At 37.1% G+C, this 24,303-nt stretch overlaps 1 protein-coding gene across 1 annotated transcript in view; it reads left to right on the top strand.

Annotated features, from left to right (window-relative positions):
• The window catches only part of galnt18b (UDP-N-acetyl-alpha-D-galactosamine:polypeptide N-acetylgalactosaminyltransferase 18b), a 108,765-nt gene that overhangs the window by 39,592 nt on the left and 44,870 nt on the right, over positions 1 to 24,303 (top strand). Inside the window, exons 2-3 of the mRNA XM_079588250.1 lie at positions 13,249 to 13,444; positions 17,054 to 17,220. Of these exons, the coding sequence (XP_079444376.1) occupies positions 13,249 to 13,444; positions 17,054 to 17,220 (363 nt within the window). The remainder of the gene's footprint in view (positions 1 to 13,248; positions 13,445 to 17,053; positions 17,221 to 24,303) is intronic.

Here is a 24,303-nt window from a genome sequence, read left to right as displayed (position 1 = left end):
CTTTCGTTTACACGACGACGGCGTTTTTGGGGCTTAAAAACGCAAAAAAGTGAAACCACACTCCAGAGTGGAAATCTTAAAAACGCTCCACCATCGCGTTCCCGTCTAAAGGGTAAAAATGCTGCTAGACAGTGAAGGCATTGCGTACGCGTTTACGTCACAGGTATGCGCCAGTACAGGAAAATAAAAAAACATTATCAAACTAAAATATAGCATTAATTTCATTGACAATTTTTTTTTAAAAATTCTGTCATTTTTGAGCGACACGTGAAGAGCACCGAGGGTTACAGCAGTAGCTTTACCGTATTAAACATGAAAAACAGTGTCAGCGTCTCTCTTTCACTTTCAGTGCTTCACATTGCCACTAGCCGCCTGGAGTGCACACTACATCAAATTTCACACACTTTTGCGTCACCATATGCACGCAGATTTCCACCCCATAACGCTCGTCTAAACGCAGAATAAAAAGTGATAACGCAACTCCACTTTTGCGTTTTCTCTTCACTTCACATCGTTTCCGTTATAGAAGTTATAGAATCACAATTGTATTGCGATAAAAAGTGAAATTGTGAGATGTTTTGTTCTGAGAGATGTTTTGCGAGATGTTTTGTTTTTGTATTTAGGGTGCATTAGGGTGATTAAATAACAGAATTACATTTTGGATGAACTGTTCCTTTAAAGATTACCCTAGTACACAGTCTCTCAGTGCTTGGCCTCTGAGTAAATGAATGCACACCCACAGTCCTTACAACATGCTAATTGCCTCTTAACTGTTACATAGCGTGTGCTGTCATGCATATGTGTGCAGGCATGCAGAAACCCCTTATTTAGAAATGATAAGTAATGATCCTGAGTGGAGTCTTACTGTATTAGTTTACGGCTGCTCTGTTGAGGATTGTTACTGCTCGTTATTTTGAAACACTATTTACATGCTGCGACACACAATTTGACAAAATGTTATGTTTTTTCCTATACTCACTGCACACAATGGCCTTGTTAAAGAAGTTATTAAGTGCAGTCAGTCTAATATTTCACATTTATTGAGAAAAATCCATTAATAGCAAATGTTTTTACCTGTTTTTGTTTTTGTCACCATCACAGATTTAGTCAAACTAAGTGTTTTATTACATTGATAATTGCAACTATTTATAATTCAAAAGCATCGAAGTGAAAATATTTACTGTTGTCTTTACTCAAGAACCACTATATAAAGGCTGAAGTAAGGAGCGGAGAAGAGTCTAGCATGTGTTGTCGAGTCAAAGCCAAGAGTGTCTTTGTGCAAAACACTTCATCTTTTATGAAGTGAGGTTTTGGCCAAATTACAGAAAAAAGTGCCCACATAGCTACTGTAAACTTTATAACCTGTATTTGATGAGAACGTATTACTGCTTCAGACCTTGTAGCTCCATTTGAGCTTGATTTTGGTGAAATGTTAATAATATGAGACACAAGTGGCGGACCATATGTAAAACCACAAAATCAACGCGTTAAAAGTTTTTGAAAATAAGTTTCCTGAATAGTAGCAGTTTTGGACATACAAGTTTTCTGCCCGACAGTGACGATATGATAATTATTATAATGGTTTTGTGTGGTGCTTGCTGTAAGTTTATTTAAAATAGTGGTCTTTGTGCCATTTTTGACTTGTTTTTGGTAAAGATTAGAACATCTTAATAAATCTACTATTACCAAATTTTGTCTCTACAAAATAGTTATAAGATTTAGCCCTTCACATATGCCATTCTATATTATAGGGTACAGTGGGGTTAAAGGGCGTCGGGTGTAAAAGCCCCATTAGATTTTCTCTTAAAACACTAAAACCACTAAAAGTCAAGTCAAGTCACCTTCATTTATATAGTACTTTTAACAATATAGATTGTTTCAAAGCAGCTTTACAGTGATAATATGAAATTAAAGTAACAGCGATTGTTTTGGCTTTATAGCAGCTTTAGAATGAGGTTATTGTCCAGCTTTTGATTGATTCACTTCCTCACAACGATCATTAGTTATTAACTTAGGGTCCGCTAACACGACACCGTTCTAACAGAAAACCCTTAATGCGATCCGGCCGCTCATTTGCACAAAACAGTGCCCGGTGTCTCGAGAACGCAAACCATCAAATAAGTTCCAAGGTGCAAGCCTTGAAAAACGGATAATACAGTTTTTTTTTCAGCACTCCAGCACTTTCCTGAACACCTGCAATACTGCAGCATTTTCTTTTCCTTAAGTGGGCTTGTTGTGACAGATGTGCAATATGGATCCATGTTTATGGCTCTAAGATGCACACAGTTCATGTACTAATAGCGAAATAATAAAGAAGGCGTTATGAAATATGTAAGATCTTATTTTTCAATGCAGAAATAAACTATTTTCTGTGAATGTGCTAGACGTTCGATTTATTAGCTGATATGGGTGAATACACGATAAAACAATTTGTGCAACAAACCATTGTTTATATACGATAATGAATTAAAATAATATGATAACAAATACCAAGTTCCAACATCAAGCAGCATAATGGACTGTTGAGGTATAATTATCATGACACTATTATGATAGTTTGATTAAAAAGTATATTTGAGACTATAGACTATAGATCTGGTTATGTGAGACTGTAGTTTGTACATTATTCATTGATATTATAGTACAGAATAGCTCTTTCGGCATTATCCTGAATATTGTATAAGCATTCATTTTATGTGTCATTGAACGGAAGAGAGGCTCTCGAGAGCGCATGAACATCACATCCTTTTCTTTCCTTTCACTGGAAAAGAGTGAGGGAAGGACATTTGGAAAAGTGGATAGCGTGAGAGAGAGAGAGTTAGGGGTGGGCTTGCATTCTTCTCATTCTCGTCCGTGAACAGGTATGATGAACGTGTTGCAACATTGGCGAACGCCTTTGTTTTCGCAGCGCAGTATAAAATGCTCCCTGCACAGCAGATGTTATTAATACGCCTGTGTGGGAAGTGATCTGGCAGCATGCTTTGTGTGCGCTTATTATTGGTTACATGAAGTTGGTCACATGTTCCTGCAGTACGGGTACACCAGCCGCTGTGTTCCCTGCACCCTGACACCTCTTTCAGCACGATAAACTCTCCGTAACATCCCGCCTCTTAAACTGCATGTCCAGAGCTGTCTGCTTCTGTGTGTCCAGTGTGAAACATTCGCAGGAAGAGGCCATGCACTGCTACAAATGTTCTTTCTCTAGCTAGGGTGAATTCAGAGTAGTGGGACACTTTTTACATTTGAGATGAATTGGATTGAAGACTTGGAGTAGTCCAACCAACCTGAATTCACCCTATTATTTCCCCCCACTGTTAATTTAATGTCTCACAGTGATACATTTATAAAGTCCACTGATGCATTTGAGAGGAAAAAGTAATGAGTAATAGGAAAGCACTGATATGAACATTCTGGGACATGTGATAAGCCAATAATCAGATCATTCACAAAATGGCTGAAGTGAATTTAGGCTTCTTAACATTATAATGTATATTAATTTTGAGATTTTCTTACAGATTAGATTAGATTACAGTTTAGAGTACATTTAGCAGTATTAATAAACTATTCGTGTTTTTAAAGATTAACTTTGAGTGTTCTGTGGTGCGAAGTTAATCTAAATGTAATATTAGATTCATCAAATATAATAAAATACTCAATATTGGCTGTAATGCATACACTATAAATATTGATCATCACTAATAAATAAAATCTGTCAGGCAATAATCAGTATGGAATGTACTGTATATATAAATATATATATTTTTTAATATTTTTTGTTTTTTCAGAGCGATAAAACATTATTATATATCTTCTAGTTAAGATCAAGTCATGTCCAACCAATTCATTGAAGTCATTATGCAAATACAATTTTTTAAAAGTTATCAATGTTGTTTAAAGCACTAAAAATAGATGGATATTTATGGCCAGCTAAACAAAAATAAAGGTTGAATGAATTACTGTGAAATAAAATTCAAACAAATTTAAACGTTAATATAATTCATATGAGTTATTATATGTAGGTGTGGAATAGGATTTTTAAAACAATGGATGTAAGGATTTTTCTTTTGTGAGCACATTAGTTGTGTGAAGGCAAATCAATCTGGGCACCCATTCATCAGACATGTCTCTTTATGCAGGAGGCCTTTTGTAGAAGTTCATCTTGTTTCAGCCAACCTGACTGTTTGATAATGTACCTGACAGAGAGCATGTGTTTAGAGCCACCGGGGCTTTACAGCCTGTAGAACAAGAGAAGCCATCAGTGTGGAAATCTGATTGACACCGCAGAGCAGTCACAGGAGCTCGGATATGAACCGGCCCTTCACTGTGGTGTAATTTCATCCTGCAGCAATTATCCTTGATCTACGGTATCTATAAATATGCATTTCGTAATTTTTTTCGTAAAGTCTCACACACTTTCTTCCTCCTTCTGTGAAACGGTTCTTATTGTTTCCATACTCTGATTCAGGAAGTCACATTTGTTTCATTGGCTTCCTCTGGGCCTCGCTCGGTGCTTGTGTCCCGTCTTCTTCAGGAAGGGCTGTGCTCTGTTTATCTGAGGGCAAGTATGTGTGTTCTGGGAGGTGGATGGTATGGCCCAAATCTTATATAACTGTACTAGTAGTTTTTGAGCCTCTTTATATAAAGTGTCCTGAAATACTAAATACTAAACAAAGACACTTAATAGAGAGTGACTAATTTTACATCACAGTGCACGTATATGTCAAGATACAGGTGTTTTCTGTTATTATAATAATATTTTTTTTTTACAATTTTGTGTTTGAAGAATATTCTGAAATACAAAGTTCTGTCATGAAACTCTAGATGGCACAGACTAATAGGTCATTCACTCAATTTGCTTGCAATCACATCATTCTCTATAGGCCACAGCTGATTGGTTCCTGCTGTATCAGTAGCCAATGAACTCGCTGCTCAACCTTCAAATACTGGTTAGCATTTAGTGCAGCACACTTTCAGAAACCCTCCACCCTCCCCAGCTCCACCTGTTTAGAGCTGCTACGTGTAATTCATGTACGCTATATTGTACATGTCTTACTCACAGCAGCGTGTCGTGTGTGTATTTGCAGTCGCAAGTCCCGTATGGAGCTTCAACAGCTTGTGTCCTTTTACCTCACACAGACACGCACTGAAAATTTCAAACACTTTTAGCCTTTTTATGTTCAAACCGGAGTCAGACAATGATGGAGAGACTCAAAAAGAAGTGACAACATGTAGAATGCAACAGGACATTTCTGCATGGTTAGTTGATGAATTTATGTCAGGTCTGCCAACTCTCACGCATTGAGCGTGAGACTCACGCTGTTGGCCCACAATTGGCCCTTTCCATTTTCTCACGCAGAAAAAAATTGCGAAGCAAAGAGGACACTGACAACGACAGACAAGACAAAGCAGGTTACTTTTGATATAAAATAAATTATCAGCTCTCAGATTGTGTCAATTTTATTACGCAATTCAAACAATAAATACCGGTTTGGCGCTTGTAAATGTGACGTGACAGATCTCGGTAGCGCCTCAGTTCAAGCGACATGTGAACCGATCAACTCTAACTCTTCTCAGCTCTGCTCTTCTTTACTATTAGTAAATAAACCCGAACTTACCGAAATGTATATGCCTCGGATCAATCAGTGTTTTTCAACCGCGGTAAGAAGTCAATAAAACAGGTCGGCTATATCAATGTCACATAAGTTACATTTACATCAGGAAAGCAATTTAATGACCATTTATAGGCTGGAAAAATTAGCTATAGAGTTTTGTTAAATATGTCCAATATATTAGGCTACATATTATATTTTTACTTATATCATTAAAATATTATAAAGTTGTTATTATTATAAAGAACGCATTATATTTCATTTAAGTTAATAAAAAATAACCTTGGGCTCTCTAAGTTTACAGCATTAGTGATTTATTTTTTAACATGTATCTACCGTAACTAATAATTATCAAAATGAATCGATATTGAATCAAGATGTCAAGCAATAATAAATACCGTAACCTGCCAGTAATTGTAACCATGTAGCTAAACATTGTAACATGTTGTCAGTAAACTTAATAAAAATAAGTTACCAACTTATTGTGATGCAAGGTTGTTGTTGTTTTCACAGCAGTTTAAAAAAAAATATATATATATATCTCTCTTTGCTTTGAACTTTGAGCGTTGTAACTTTGCAGATGTTGTTTATGCGTGAACAGCAACATTGCACACTAAAATTAGAAAAGACAAATCATAATCAACCACCCCTTTAAAATATGTTAAAAGTCAAAAAAGTAATTTGGAATTGTAGTTATATTTTACAATATTACTGTTTTTTACTGTCGTTTTGATCAAATAAATTCAGCCTTGGTGAGCGTTACAGACTTGTTATATAAAACTTTTGACGAATAAATGCCAGCAGTGAATGCAGTCATTTAACAACATAACGTTAATGTAATCAATGAAGCGGCGGTAAAAGCAAATAACTTGACCTACAGCCTATCCTACTTTTTTTTCCTTGAGTAAAAGATCCATTTTCATTACATTATGAAGTGAAATGGGATGAGAAAGCCATTTAACGTTGATTTTATCCTCGAGAATGCATCGCTGTCATGCAGCATATTGGCTGCGGCAGAACTCCTGACCTTTTCATGTGTACTTGCTGTGATGCGCTCAGCACACACTGATGTAGGGTCATTCTCAGTCTGCTTATGAAATTCTGCCATTTCTCAAAGCTGCGTTTAATATCTGTGAAAGGACTTCCATTACTTGAAGCCCTATGTCTCTTTTGTTGAGTTGAAAGGCTCTGATAGCTGGCCTGCATGCTTGCGGACTGAATTCCTCTATCAACAAAGAGCCGTTGGGACAACATGCTGAGCAGGCTGAGCCACTAGATGTTGCCTAGGTTACGAAGTCTACAAAAGCCACCCCTGACCGTACCAGCGTGGTTTCTAATTAATAGCCAGACATACTGTCACATCACTGACCCTCAGGCACATATCATGGGGATGTGTATGCTTATGATCGTGCCATTATTAAAATATTCTCATTTAATATACCCATGAAATCAAAAAATGAAGTTTGTTAGAATGTTATCTATAATCTAGTGTGCTCCAAAAACAATGACATTTAGAAGATATAAGCATTCACTCGTACAGTCTCTAACTTCCGCCAATATGAATCCATGATTTTGATGAATCTGCTCTGCACTTCAGTTTCTAATCAGATTTTCTTTCCAATCAAATGCTCAAATCTGAAGCCCCGCCCCCTACATTATAAAGAGACATAATTTCAGACGCTGAAGCTGTGGCTGAACTCGGTCACTTGTTGACACGTACTATTTTCTATGGTGAATTGCACATAGTGCACTATATAGGGCAGGGCAACTCCGGTCCTGGAGGGCCACTGTCCTGCAGAGTTTAGCTTCAGCCCTGATAACAACTCACCTGCCTGTATCTATCTAGTAATCCTGAAAACATTGATGGCCTTGTTCAGGTGTGTTTAATTAGTGTTGGGGATAAACTCTGCAGGACAGTGGCCCTCCAGGACCGGAGTTGCCTATCCCTGATATAGTGGCTATGGAACAGTTCAGAGAGTGTAAATATGCTTTTCCATTGGGTCGAATAAAGTCTGGTTTCATGTTTCCAGTCCAGAGACACGATAGCACAGAGCGGATCATTTACACGAGTCAGACCAGAAAACGTATCCATTTGAATTCAGCACAGACTGCTGTATTTTAAAGCGATATGGAGGAGATTAGGAGGAGAAACGGTTAGAGATTAAGAGGAAACTGAGTGCTTTACTGAGCTCATTGGCTCTGGCCGAGCTGTGACATAAATTGAACTCTATTGGCTATTTCAAAAAAAAGGAGGAGCTGTTCGATATGGGCCGCCCCGTGTCTTCCTGTTTCAGTGGAAATTATGTTGATACATTGAGTAATACTGCACGTTTCAAGGCACTTCAGTGAGCCTTTAAAAGGGATAGTTCACTTAAAAAAATTATTTCATCATTACCCATCAACCAATAAGACTTTTGTTCATCTTCATGTTTTTAATGAAATCTGTGGGATTTCTGTCCCTCCATTGGAAGTATGAGATTGTAAAAAAATATATCTATATAAATATATATATATATGAACAGTTTAATCCAAGTCTTCTGAAGAGACACGATGAGAGTGAGTAATTGATGAAGTTTTCATTTTTTCATTTTGGCAGGTTATTGTTGTAACTTTAAAAAAAAAAAGACTCGGCAACATGATTTGATGTGGCAATATCATACATATGCACATTTATAGTTTATTTGACTATTTTATCACCATTCCAAATTATCATGATTTATTAAAATGTATGATTGGTCACGCACATTGTGACGTGAAAGGCAGGGACATAGTGCATTTTGTGCTTTTAAGAGCCTTCAGAAAGAATCAGGCATTGGCTAAACATGATATATTGTCATGAAATATTATCTATATAAATGTTACTTTAATATGGCGTGTATCTTTCATTAAAGCTGCCTAACAAAAATGCTTTTCCGTTTCACGCTCGGTGTGCAAAGACTGCTTTTAAAATGACCATTTCTCCATTTAGTCCATCTTGTACACCAAACACTGCCAAAATAAATTTGCAAGCCAGGTGAAAAGCATTTTAACAAGGCATTGTGTTCATGCTGCTTCTGGTTTCATGGCACATAGCATATTTCTCAGAACAAGGCCAGTCATCTATTATTTTGGTTGTCAAAGCAATTACTCTGCTGAGAGAATAATGCATAAATAGCCAAATCATACATTTGCCAAATGACAGTTGCACATTTTATTAGCCAGCACATTACAGCAGCAGATGTTACCATCCAGTTTGAGAGCTCAGATAAATTAGCTACGTGTCACCTAAATGCAAGCCATTTATTGATGTATATTGTACTCCTTTATTATTCCTTAATTGATTTCCCAATCTGGGCTGCGTTTCCCGAAAGCATTGTGAGCCAAGTTGATCGTAGACACCATTGGTGGCGATTGTTCTACAATCAACTTAGACATATGCTTTTGGGAAACACAGCCCTGATCTGTTGACAAGCACACAATGTCTTACAAAGCAGTTATCTCTTGTGAAAAAGAAGTGCGCTTAATTGTATTTGAATGAATACTTAGTGCACTTCAAATCTTTAAAAATTGTACTTTGATGTACATTTCAAATCATTGTTTTATTAATCTTGTCATGCTTTAAAGCTCGTATTGTATACTGCAAGTACTCTTAAAAGTATGATCAAGTCATCTTGTTTTTCACAAGGGATAATATTATTGTGGAACTTGTATCTAAGTGCTAGTATACAACCCTCAAGGGTCTTAAACTTTTGCCCCCCAGGATAGAGTAGCTACAAATCATTTTTAATGTTCTGCATTTGTTATGCTTGAAAAATGCCTGTCCATGTATCAACAACTATAACTCCACCAATAGTTGCATATAGTTAAATTCTTGGTTGTAAAACCACTTGTATTTGTTGAGAACACCCCTTGCCTTGCATCCCCAGGTCATGCGAGATTGATTTTGAGATCCCTTTTATATAATGTCTTAAGAGAATTATATCAAAAGGCCTTAATAAGGAAAATAGGTAAAAGTGAAATACATGAAACAGAATTCATTTTCAATCAGCAAGCAGAAATACCGAATATTGATATTCCATCTCAGCAGTCAGATGTTGCGTGCTTGTGCGCAGGGTCCAATAAATCACATTCCTGCACTGGTGCTTAGACACGCTGCAGCCTGTGGCGTGTTAGCAGCGCGGCTCCAGTGTTTATTCAGAGCTGCCGTTTGGGTGGGTGTTCACCCTCTTGGTAGCCAGTATCCAACAGAGCCGTGTTTGATTCCGTCAGTGATCCAGACTGACCCCTTCAGTATCAGTTTTCTGACTGGGGACTCTGTAGTCATGATTTCACACAGGTCCAGGTTGCAATGCTGTTGCTCCCAACAATGCCACTTCCCCATTCCGTCTATCTTTCTTGCGATCAGTTCCCACAGCCTGAAATATTGTAGAAGGGTTGTTTTTAAGGAGGAGTGTGAACATTATTTGAGATAGGGACTTGAGTTGTAATACGAGGCCTGTGTGAGTATATAGGCCATTCACACCAAGGACGATAACTATAACAATAAAGATAAAGATATAGTTCTAAAAATCATTCTAAAATGTAAAAGAATAGCAGGTTCCACTCCACAAGTATAATGATACTGGCACAGAAAAACAACATCGTTGGAATTACTTTCAGAATTATATATATTTTTTCCATTTGATGAATGATAAAAACATTGACAGCCAATCTGAATAGAAAAGAGCTCGAGCATTTAATGCGGCGGGTGACAAAACTGCAGCACGCTTATCATAAATGGAATATCGTGCATTGAGGGAAACGCTAATATAGTTATCGTTGTAGTTCTGTCACAGTGTCTGGTGGTTCCCTGGGTTTAACATTAGAGGTCTCAGTTTTCACGGTGTCTAGGCATTTTCACTACATTTCCCATAATCCTGTCTGTCACTGATTGTTCATTTCCTTCAGCTGTTTCTCGTCACCTTGTTTGCACTTGTGTACTGTATATACCCTGTCTGTTTCAGTGTTTGTCACGGAGTCCTTGTATATTGTCCCCACACTTCCGTTATGCTTCTGAGCCTGTTGTCCTGTTGTCCTGTTGTCCTGTTGTCCTGTTGTCCTGTTGTCCTGTTGTCCTGTTGTCCTGTTGTCCTGTTGTCCTGTTTCTCCTCGGATTGCCTTTGTATGGATTTTGACCTTTGCCTGGACTGATTGTGAGTACGGATTACCCTTATAATAAATACTGCTCTTGGATCTACCTGTTCCTGTGTGTGTTCGTGACAAGTTCTTGTTGTGAATGGTGCACGACAAATAAAGTTAGTGTCCCCTAAGAAAAATAATAGATTCTGAACGGCCTGAAATGATTCATCAGCAATTACAGTCTCACTTCCTGTTACGTTCCTACGTAACAATGTAACAAATTTGCATAATGCCAGCCAGGCTTCCCACTAAAAAAGTCTACTTTGTCCCGCTCCTCAAACACTGTAGCTGTAGCTGAGACTGGAGGAGTTTGGTTTATGTTGTTGACATGTTGAGAAGACGCCGTTTTCTGCACTGTGAATACACTTTGATTGGTCATCTGGCCAATCAGAACAGAGTAGACCAATCACAACAGACTGGGTCATCTGGCCAATCAGAGCAGAGTAGACCAATCACAACAGACTGGGTCATTTGACCAATCAGAGCTGAGTAGACCAGTCACAACAAACTGAGGCATCTGACCAATCTAAGAAGAGTAGGCTTGCACAAAGTTGAGGTTTAGAAAGACTGAATCTTCAAACTTACCGGTTTCAGACTCTATGAGGTGATGTACAATGTATTTTATGATTTGTTTTTCTTACCTTGGATGCATGTAAATCAATGGTAGGAGATCTCCAAAACAAATGAGGCACTTTTAAATTAGAATAATAGGGGCAGTTTAATGTGTAATTATTTGTTTTTAATATAGTTGGTGTTAATGAAATATTGGTATTAATGCAGCTCTGATTTCTATTTTATATCTATAAACTGTTGCATGTTAGCGTGTGGTTCGTGCTGCAAGACATGGAAAGGTCGCAACCGACAGTCAAACACAAAGGTCAATCAAAGTGACATTGATACACAATTCACAATGGGAGCGTTATGTAAGGACATTGTTTCTGTGAAACATTGGTTTCCCTTAATATAATGTTCTCCTGAGATTTTGTTTTCATTTTCATGTAGATTATTTTGTCTTTCAGGTTTGCAAATCATTGTTCCACCGCAGCAGTTATTCTATTATACTGTAGGGGTGGTTACTTCTGCACTGAATTTGGCACGTTGTAAATATTACCTACAATGTGTCAATGAAGCAATACATGTACAGTGTTTTACAAAAGTCTGAGACCACACTGAAATTTAGCTTTATTTATTTAAATGAATGGTTTAGGATTTTCAATTTGTTTTAATCTAGGATAGGGGCAGCATAACATATACAAGATTGCAGTTGTTACCAAACAATATGTATGTACTGTAGGATGTGTGTGTATATATATAATTATATATGTATATATTAGTGATGCACAATATATCGGCCACCATATCGGTATCGGACGATATATGTTAATTTTTTATATTATTTTTATTTGCCCGATAGGAACATTTGGCCGATATATTACAGCCGATAAATAATGCATTATTTCCAGCAGCTGAGACACTTCAGATGTGTACTGGTTGTCATGATGGTCTTGAATTGCTTGAAACATGATTGGAATCAGTAAAAAAAGAAGAAAATACAGTTAAGTGCAACAAGTGCGGTCATATAGGCTGCATACAATTATAATGAGAACATTATATTTGTGTGCTTGGGACACAAATATGACTAATCCCCACTTATTAAAATTGGGTACTTTAATGGTGAGACATTCATTTTTGTAATTAGACTCTCAGTAATTAGAATAAAAATTTGGATCTTGATTTATCGGCCAATATATCGGTTATTGGCTTTCGAATATAAATAATTATCGGTTATCGGTATCTGACAAAATTTTCATATCGGTGCATCCCTAATATATATATATATATATTTTTAAAGCTCAACAAAGTAGTACGACTGTCCAGGGGTGCGTTTCCCAAAAGCATCGTTTTCCAGCTATGGTCGCAAGTTCCGTCGTTATCAGCAGTTCAACGAGTCTGTGTTTCACGAAACCATCGTTCCAACGAGCATTCGCAAACAGCATCGTAAACTTGTGTGGTTTGAAGGACAGCTCTCGACCTGTGGTTAGAAGCATAGTTTCTAGTTTACATGACGTGAACTTAATAAATCATTATCTTGAGCCAAATAAGCAAGCTGACATTCAGTACAATCTGTATCTTTTATTTAGAATACATACAAATGTAATTTACGTCTTTTTAGTCATTCCCTATACAGAGTTGCAAACAAGTTGGCCTTTTATTTCATTAATGTTATATTATTTGTACCATTTTTTTTTAATGATACTTTTATGATTTTAATAGTTCAATATAACTAAGCATACTTCTTTTTCCACAGAGGGTTTAGCTGAAAATAGAACACCAGTGAAGGCATTTAAACACTTGTCGGGTTGTTGAGCACAATCGGTGTAAGACTGTGCATGTAAATGGACCCTGTTATTTTCCTTTTATAGACTCTGACATGTTTGACTATCAGGGGAATGCCAACCGTCTCTCTGTCTGACCCTCACAGAGTCCCCGCTGAAAGGAGATGACAATCAAGAAGATCGATCTTTTGCCGACTCGTCTTTGTTCAACCACTGGGGCCAGGATCTGGGACCAGAGAGCCGTCGAGTGGCCCTCAAGATGTTTCAGTATTACGGCTACAACGGTTATCTCAGCGACCGCCTCTCCATGGACAGACCCATCCCAGACTACAGGCCTAATGGGTGAGTGTATTGCTGACAAGACTTAAGACTACCTTTACTCACTGTCACAGCAAATGCCTGTGCAAACCAATGTGATTGTTGAGCACAAGTCTATAGTTGCAGTCAGCAGATGTCCTGCAAATATTTACTGGAAAACTTGAATAAAATGATGTCTATACTTAAAAACAATTGGCAATTAATAATAATTTGTAATGCACAGTTCACATACAGAGACAGTACTGATGTCCGAGTTTTTTTTTTTGCCACAAGGTCGATTAAACGGTCAAAATATGAATATATATATATATATTTAATATTTTTTATATGAAGGAAAAACAAAGCACTAAACAGTTATTTATCTGAAAGAAAATACATAAAAATGCATAGAAAAACAAAAAGCTCACAGGAGAAAAAAAAACATACATTGAGTACAGCATAATCGGTTATTAATATTTCATTGGTTCTCTCTTGTTTTTGCCTGTGTGCATAATTTCTTTGTATGACAGCCTGGTGAACAATTACTGTATGTCTGCACAATTTGGCATGTTTCATTAAATGATCACAAATGAAACAACTGACCCCAAGCACAACTTGTCACGATCACGCCAGGCTCTCCGTCCCACACGGGTGAATGAATCACACACACCTGACACACATATAAGCACACACACAACCTCAGACTTTCTCTGGCCTCGTCCTTATTCAACAGATTCACTTACCTTGCTAATTACCCGCTAGAACGTCATGTGATACTCAACTAGTTGTAACTCACTATAGTTCTCCCGTGTGTGTGTGTGTGTGTGTGTGTGATCAGTAAACCTGTAGGATACGATCAACATTACTATCAAGACTACCAGTGCTGCACTTCTCTACATTATATTGAACATCTTACCTGTGAATTCGGCTGTCGCTAATAACCCGTTTGAACTGATCCGTCTCTCTCTCGTTATTGTGTCTAAGCCTGTGCGGGATGCAGCTACGCAATATCCTAACAAAATCGCAATTTTTAATAATATTTATTTAAATAAAAGGGGAAGATGTCAAATTTCTTAGACTGAACATCACTTTTGGCCACTACTTTGTGTATGATATGTGAATATAAACTACCGTTTCTGCATGTGTACTGTAACTGGGGAAAAAAAATCTATTTTTTCAACTTTTACTTTTTTTTTTCAGTCTGTTATGGGTTGAAAGCATGGCAACATACAGTTTACACCAACCGACTCTATTTTGACAGGCTTTGAAAGAGGTGTGTGTGGAAAAACATAATTACTCCATAGCCTGTAATTACTGGATGTGTCTTGCTGGCAGCAACATAAAGAACTCCTTCACATCTGATCACATCTGTTCTTTTCTCTCCGTGGTGCCAAATTGCTATTGAGTACCTGGGTCTGAAAACGTTGAAAACCCACTTGTTATCAACTCCAGTCTGCCAAGAACATCAAAACATTGCCTATCATTGTAAAAGACCTCCATATTTACCAAAAAGGTCTTGTTTTTCTAATTGCCTTTTGTCTTTTTCATTTGTATTTCAATGCATTGCCACGTAAAGAAAGCAGAATACTCTTAGTCATTTTAAAACAAGTGGTCAGCAAAGAAATAAAATGCTGATTGTAAACCTCAGGAGGTCAAACTAAATATTATATGGGCTGTTTTATTTATTTTTTTAAAATACATTTTGCATGAGGTTTGCAGTTCTGCAAATCTGTCACTAAAATGTGTCTCAATGTCTAAATACAGTTTCAAACACTGATTTGTGTGATTTTGTTATTTTCTAGCAATAATGTTTAAATTAACAAAAATTAAATACACAACACTTAGAACATTTAAAGTGATAGTTCACCCAAAAATGAAAATTAGCCCATGATTCACTCACCCTCAAACCAGGTGTGTATGACATTCTTAAGTCAAGTCAAGTCAAGTCAAGTCAAGTCAAGTCAAGTCGTATAGTGCTTTTCACAATACAGATTGTATCAAAGCAGCTTCACAGTATTAAATTAAACTAATAATAAAACATCCATGTTTGGTAATGCTAATCAATAGTATTATTCATTGATTAATTAAATTGAATATCCCCAACTGAGCAAACCAAAGGCAACAGTGGCACGGAAACGAAAAACTCCAAGTGACCTAATGGACACCTAAAACTCCATCAGGTGACCTAATGGACACCTAAAACTCCATCAGGTGACCTAATGGACACCTAAAACTCCATCAGGTGACCTAATGGACACCTAAAACTCCATCAGGTGACCTAATGGACACCTAAAACTCCATCAGGTGACCTAATGGAGAAAAAAAAAAACTTGGGAGAACCCAGGCTCAGTCGGGGGCCAGTTCTCCTCTGGCGGTTATGAACTAGAGGCCGGATTTAACTGTAAGATTAAAAATATAAGTATTTCAGACGAATACAATCTGAGTTCATTTAAAAAATATCCTGTCTCCTCCAAGCTTTATAATGGGAGTGAATGGCTGGTGAAAATGTGAAGCCATATGGCTCCAGGGGGTTAATAAAGGCTTTCTGAAGTGAAACCATGCGTTTGTGTAAGGAAAATACCCATATTAGCTTCCGGCAGACGGCCGTACACATCGATTTACAGTGGAAGACTAACTCCTGACCCGACGCACGACATAAGGACGAATGCAGAAGCTCAGAGGAAAGAGCAAAACAAAACGTACCGGTTGCAGATTAGAAATTTTGAAGAGAAATGTCGGAGGGTTTCTGTACTAATAGAAGAGAAGCTTCAGTTTGTTGCACAGCTCTATTTGTTTAAACCGCGAGAGGCATCGTAAGTCATACACGCGTCACAGGTTACTCTTGTGGTGCAAGTCCACTTGCCTAGTATGCATACGGTCATCTGGCGAATGCTAGTTATTTAGATTATAAAGCTATAAATAATATATTTTTCTTAGAAAAACCCATGGCTTCACTTCAGAAGGCCTTTATTAACCCAGCGGAGCCACGTGGAATATTTTTTATAATGGATGGATGCTCTTTTTTGTGCTTACAATTTTCACCAGCCATTTACTCCCATTATAAAGCTTGGATTAGCAAGGATTTTTTTTTTTTATATATAACTATTGTATTTGTCTGAACGAAGACTATATACACCTAGCACGGCTTGAGGGGTGAGTAAATCATCGGGCTATTTTCATTTTTTAGTATACATATTAAGTATACATATTATAATAAGTATACAGATTAAAAAGGGGGGACCAAAATACTGAATTGTACTTATTGATAAACTTATATTTCCCATAAAATAATTATTGATCATGTTACCCCCACTTACACAGCAGTTACAACTTGAGTAACAGGGTTGAATGGATAGGCATGATCAAATTAATTTGATTATTTAATTAAATTTTAATTTAATATATTTTCAAATGTAGTTTCTAAATAATTGTAATGGTTGGATACATTTGAGAAAGTCAAGACCTCTAAGGCGAGACTGGCCCAAAATACATTTGATGTAGGCTATTTAAAACTAGCTTGGTTCATTTTAGTAATGCTTTATTTAACAATTCTTCCATGGGATTTGTGTTTTAAAAACTAACATGACAGCACTTTTTCCCTGTTCTTGGAAATGCCTTCCCATATTAACATTTTTGTTTCATCTGTTCCCGCAGGTGCAAAAACATGTCTTACCCGTCCAACCTCCCGCAGGTTAGTATAGTCTTCATCTTTGTGAATGAGGCGCTCTCAGTCATCCTACGCTCCATCCGTTCGGCCATGAACCGAACCCCCCACCAGCTGCTCAAAGAGATCATACTGGTAGATGACAACAGCAATAACGGTACGTTTACACACAGCACAAATCGCTTAACATGTTTGTTTGTTGTATTGTGTTTGCCATTAATGAGAAGGATTGGTGTAACTACTTCCTGTGAGACTGGAACACATTTAAGCTGCGGCAACAACATTCATTTCCTTTTAGTTTTCTCTTGTGTTGGACCAGCTAGTTCTCCGTGTGGGGCTTATAGTGTTAATTATTAGCGCTGAATGTGCTTCTCAACGCTCTGTCTTTAATCTAACCCTTCCGTCTGCTTAATTAGCTGCTTTGCTCAATGGATTAAAGTGATTGGTGAAAGAATACTAATCAGCTGAAAACTGAGAAATATTTACCCCAGAAAGATTAAACCTAAGAAACGTGATGAATTGCTTTGTTTCCCCGACACCATGTGCCTCATGCTCTGGACTGATGATGCATTTAGTGGATTTGTCTGCTAGCCTTTAATAGAAAGCATATTATATGTGTCTTGCTCCGTATTGCATTATTTCCACCATTCTTTTTTTTTTCTTTATCAATTGTCCAATTATTTTATGTTAATATTTTGTGAAATAAGTATTAATTTCAGCAATGCTATGAAAGTCATTTCCCAATTTATTAATAAGTTGAATTATATTAAATATAATATATCTAAATTATATCCGCTGTCTTCTACTTTCAGTGGTTAAAAACTCGGTCAACCACCACTCACTTTAATGTTTATCTATACACTCCCAAACGCAATATTTTTGGCAAATGTAAAGGCCCTTTCACACCAAAGTGAAATGAATAAGCCTCAGGGTGAAGGAAATGCATATTCACGTCTGTACAGTTGAGGGCGCCGCTCAAACAAATCTTTCAGCTGTGCTCACATTCTGGATCACAGAGGAATAGGACACACTCTTATGCAATAAAAAAAAAAGAAACACAATTGTGATGTTTAACTAAAGTCAGATTTGCTTATTCGTATTGTTGAGTTGGATCATCGGAGGTCAGCAGCAAAGACATTGGTTCATAAAGTGAGATTCACTTTTCCCCCTGTATGGATGAAAATTTGCGCCATTTGTGAAACAACGCTTTGCGGCTTTCCGTGTTTTCAGTGTTTTACGGTAGGGGGTGCTATGAAGAAAAACATGTGCGAAGAAGACGCAGAAACAAGCGATATCATGTGTTATCAAATGCATATGTAAAATATCTCGATCATCAACATTAAACAGCATCTAAATCAAAACTGCCTAATGTTACTAAATTAAATGTGGATTCAGGATGAGCTATAGGACTGTGCAAGCATTAGGGGTGTTGATGGACTCGATCTATGTTTTGATGATCTTTCTTAATATGATCTCCGATTTTTGCTCAAATTGTTGCTTTTTTAATGAAACTTACCCACTTTCAAATGTTTATAAAAAAAGAATGCATGAAACTAGAATACATCTTTATTTTTATTTGTTTGTTTGTTTGTTTAAAAGCAGAGGGTCTCTTCTTTCTTCTAATATATTGCATATTCAAATATTCATACAACAAAATATTCTGGGGGTTATGAAGCTTTTGTGAAAATTATCAAAAACTCTGGCAGTGGCTGGCAACTTAAAAAAAATAAAACGTTGGCGGGAAAGAGTTAAATGCAGTTAGATGAACTTTAGAGTGATGTTTTGACCCACTTAAGTAGGACTTAATTAGTACATTATATAATTTCATAATTACTTCTGTAATAAAATACTAAAATGTACTTTAAATGAAATATCAGTAAAACAAAACAGCATGTGCTTTAGTATTAGTCAATAATACTTTAAATCATGACAAAATATTATTTAAACAATGTACTTTACTGTAATATAAAACTTTTTAATGTGAAAACTACAAAGTGCACTTTTAAAAGTTTACCTTGTGTTTAGAAAACATAAATGAAAGTATACTTAAAAGTACAGTTAAGTGGCCTTTTATTTCATTAATATTGTATTATCTGCAAGAATACATTATTTTATACATAATATACATCATTTTTTATTGTCATTCAATCATGTGTGTCAGGGCATAGTGTGTGTCAATCCTGTTGAAGAAACTGATTTACTTGTGTCATCATCACGGCTAGAATCGGCAGTCTTATCGCCACTAACTGTCGTCACCCCCACGGCTCTGCAGAGGCTGCCTGGTTCTTTAGCTGAGTATCTCTCAACATCGCTTCCTAATGTGAGAGCCACTTCTGGGTTCAGCTTACTCTATATTACACTGCTGCAGACACAGTGACTGACATGAAGAGAAAGAGAGTAAAGCGACCCAGGTGACTCCTCACTAATTGTACCATTTTGAGCATCAGTGGCCCACTCTTTTAGCTGCAATAATCATGAGAATTCTGACAGTTTTATCTTTACACTCAACATGAGACTATGTCAACAGTGGGACCAACAGAGAATCTGTCAACCTTCAGTGAAGGCCAAAGAAAATGTAATCTCGTTCTTCTCAAAACCTGAGAATGAGCTGACAGAATTTCTTTGCCTCTTCAGCTGACGACTGATGAATAACCATCTTATCATCAGAGAGAGAGAGAGAGAGAGAGAGAGAGAGAGAGAGAGAGAGAGAGAGAGATAAATGACTTACACTGCATAAAAAGCTAAATTGCATCATTTATTTAGATGTGTTTTCAGAGAACACATCAATTAAGTACATTTATCATTGTAGATAGTTGTGAATTCAAATATTAAGCCAAAAATGAAAGATAAATTAACTTTAGAAGCAGAACTGCATACACAAATGAGACTTGTTTTCAGGGAGTATATATACTGAATTAAGTTTATTTTTCATTATATATGTTTTATATGTATATATGTTTCAGCTAGTGTAGCATGCATGAGAGTCACAGATTTCATGACTGCATGTGTCAAAGTGTTTCCATTACCTTCCATTACCCTCCTGTACGGCACAACATCCAAAACTTTAAACAAACTCCAATACATCCAGAACTCTGCTGCTCGTCTGCTCACCCACAACCGCACCTGTGACCACATCACCCCTGTTCTAAAGAATCTCCACTGGCTCCCGGTCCCACAACCAATTCAATTCTAAATCCTTCTCCTCACACACAAAGCCCTCCATAACCAGCCCCTTCCTACCTCACTGACCTGCTACACCACCGCAACCCGTCTCTCAGCCTCCGCTCATCTGATGCTAACCTCCTGACTCCACCTCCCAGGACCAAGCACCGAACCTGGGGTGACAGAGCCTTCTCTGTTGCTGCCCCCTCCCTCTGGAACTCTCTTCCCAAACAAATCCGTGACTGCACTGACCTTCCAACATTTAAATCATTGACAAAAACTCACCTTTTTAAAATTGCTTTTAATGTTTAGCTTGTGTTTTTAGTGTTTTTACTTCTTGATGTTGTTTTGCTGCTTTTATGATTCTATGTAAAGTTTCTTTGAGTATTCAGAAAAGCGCTTACAAATAAAATGTATTGTTATTATTATTAGCTGTGTTTCCATTACCCTTCAAATTACGCAAATTGAAATTGCGAATTGAAAATGTGTCCAATGGAAACACGTAAATTTTGCGAAAACTCCCATATATTGCACAAAAGTTTTTACGCTCGCAAGAGGTGGTTTTTCAGGCAATTTGAAAAGGGAATATTTAGCAAAACTGCAGTGGAAACTGTTTTTTCGCATTTACAAGTCAACTGGCTTACGTAAATGTCACATGAAGTCCTCGAAGCAGATATGGCGGAGAAACACCCAGAAACACCTCATACGTGGCCACTGCCAATAATGCTTGGATAACACATGTACGTCTCCTTCGATTAAAAATAATAGCTAGTGTGGTGGCTGCAATATACATAAACCTGCCAACATCCGTCGCCATGATTTTTGGAATGACTTTTCGTGAAAGGAAAAATTATGTTTTAGTCGCATAACATTGGTTAATGGAAACGCCGTCATTTCACAATAGTTTTTTATCGACATTTAGAAAATATTGCAAAAGTTTTGTGCAAATCTGGAGTAATGGAACCATCTGTACATGCAGCCTAAAGAACTGCCACAGTACTTTTTTTGTAAGGCTGTCCTTGCTGGGCATTGTGGGTTTTGAGCTGTTAGAAGGAGTGATGGATTGATTTCATGAATGTTGTATTATATTGGCTGAGAGCTTCACATTCAGTTCAATACAGCTTAGCCATCCCAGAGTCTATATTGACATACGCAAAGATTAAATTATTCTCTTTCTAAGCCTAGGGAAAATGAGGACATCTTCCAAAAGAGGCAACCCATAAACCAACGGGTCTCTATAAGATTGACAGAGAAGACAGGTTGTCCTTCAAGAGATGTATTAAATGGAGGTGTTTATATATACCTCTCACCTGTATACAGTACGTCTTGTTTATGATGAACGATAGATAGATAGATAGATAGATAGATAGATAGATAGATAGATAGATAGATAGATAGATAGATAGATGGATGGATGGATGGATGGATGGATGGATGGATGGATGGATGGATGGATGGATGGATGGATGGATGGATGGATGGATCTATACTATACTGCATTGGCCAATACAATTCAAATTCCAACTTAGAAATGAAAAGAGACTCAATTCTTAGGTTTTACCAAACCGTACAAAAACACTTGCTTCTCTCAGCAGAGGGAAAGACAGAAGATCGGTTTAAGTCATTTAACACCAAGAACTTAATTAAAATGTTTCCTCTAAAGCTTTGATACCCAATAAGATTGCTTACAGACCTTTAGCTTGTCAGTCTTCCTTCATATTAAAATGGCTAGTAGTTGTAGATTCAGACAAGCTTAGTGTTTTCTATCGACTGAAACAAGAAATGCACTTGAGATAATGGTGATGAAAGATTGATGCGTTCAGTCATGAACAGTTCTGAGATAATGGACCTGTTTTGCTTTTGTTTTATTATTATTTATTTTTTTCCCAATCAATTGCTATTTGTTATTTTTTTCAATCAGGAATTTTTGACAGAGATGAAAGTTATGTTCTAATAAGCTTTGAAGAAAGTGAGGTTGAAGATAAAGGGAGAATTTTTTCTGTCAAATAAAATCAGAAGACAGATTTCGTTTAGTGTCTCCCGGTTCAATCATAAAACTCATATTTGCAGGCGGGGGTAAAGCATTAGAGCAATTTGTCGAGCCACAAGCTGTTCATATCCAATGTTCTCTGGCTTTTGAAAGAGACATTCTGTTCACGTTCACTTGTGTAATCTCAGTGATCGATGAGGGACAGTGATCGCTCAAGGATAAACTCTGTAGGCATGAGCTTGGCTGAACACAACATCCCACTCAAGGGCAAGGTGAAATGCATTGTGGCAAAAAGAAGTGACCTTTAGCTTCTGTCATACCTGTGGACAGTGTTATGAACATTAAGAGCAAGACAATTGAGAAAAAAAAAACTGTCAGATAACAATCACTGCAATTGGTATTACAGTATTACAAGTTCGGTCAATCTTCACCTACTGGAATCATTCTGTGTGAAGAACATACTTAGTTACACCATCATCTCTTTCAATCAGGGATTTCATTCTTCGCTTATGCCCCTAAAAATATCCTGAAATATTCTGGTTGGCAAAAATGTTTGATGTTGTTTCAGGTATTACGGGAAAGCATGCTGGTGTCTGTATATTTTACAACTGATAACTCATATGAAGTTAATATACTAATCTACTTGAACTAACAAATTTTTTTTATTTTTTTCCCCACCGTAAATTATAAGTCAATTCATAGTTTGACAATACAATTTTACAGTAAAATAAATTTGTACAATAAAATTACATATAATGCTATGTTAAACCATTTGCAGTTCTTCCCTGTGTATGGTACGGTTACATATGCAACCTGGTTCCCTGAGAGGGAACGGGACGCAGCATCATAGCGAATGAAAACGCTTACAGTGAGCCGGTGTCTGAAGCATGTGTGTAAACGCCAATTCTTGATTAGCTGGCATTTGGTCGCTACGTAGCGAGTCAACATGACTAAATGATGCCTGAAAAACATGCCATCAGATTCTGTTGTATCAAGGACGCAACGCCTCTTTTGAAAAGAAACTTTGACGCTGCGCCATGGCATTAAAGCTATAGAAACGACTATAGCAATGGCGCCACGCTGAGGGGGATGCTTACCCATCAAGGCTGTGCAACACTTGCACAGATACTTGTTGAATAGACTAAAACAAATCAACAACAAATCAGCCACTGGTTAAATACACGGAAGCGTCCCTATAGCATCAATGCTATGACGCAGCGTCAAATTTCCTATCCGAAAGGGAACTTACAGTTAACCAATAACAGATTTTACTGTAGCAGTTTTTGTCTGTAAAAATTACAAATATTTTTTTTAAAAGAGCTTTAGGATAGATCTGAAAGTGGAAGGGACACGTAATGCGTGTTATAGTTGTACCTGATTTGAAACTCAAATAGCAGAATTGATGTCACAACTTATAATTTTATGAATTTGTTATTTAAGGGACTGTGCCAAGGGGGGGAAAAACTAAATCCTGCCATGTGCAGAAACTAATTTTCTACTCAAAGAGTTGATGAGCCATTTGCCTATATTACGCCGTTAAAAGGTTTTTAAAAACATTTGTGTACCACTGGGCCTTGTCTGGATGAGGTTTTGTTTTTGAAGTCTTTGTGATCATTTATTTGTTTTAACAGCAATAGATAATTGAGTTGGTGTTATTCATTTTCTCCCTGTCCTGTGGCTATACCATCTGCAAAATCATCAAACATGTTTATCATGCGAACTTAATAGAAAGTCAATTTAGCCTCAGCAAACAGGGAATTAGAAGATTAGGCCGTCGACTGAATAAACGACACAAATCCTTACCAAAGAGTAACATGGTACCAGTGATGCTTTAAGGTGTATTACCATGTTTTTTTAACTAAATGATTCACACTACTTTATTTGGATACCTTTTTTTTCCCCAAAAATTCAAACGTATATAAAAAAACATGCCAATACCATTGTTGTAGTTCCTAAAAAAGAAAAGGGTAAGCAAGAAATGTAATATAGGGCAACGCTGTTTGCCTCTGTTCGCCTACTAGCCAACATTAGTGTTGATATAGTGTTTACTGTAGCATTTGTAACCTCTCACTTTTGTGAAACAGTTCA

This window comes from Phoxinus phoxinus, assembly GCF_949152265.1.
Source record: "Phoxinus phoxinus genome assembly, chromosome: 2".
NCBI classification, from domain to species: Eukaryota; Metazoa; Chordata; class Actinopteri; order Cypriniformes; family Leuciscidae; genus Phoxinus; species Phoxinus phoxinus.
Note: the sequence above shows the minus strand (reverse complement) of the source record. Positions and strands in the feature narration are given on the sequence as shown.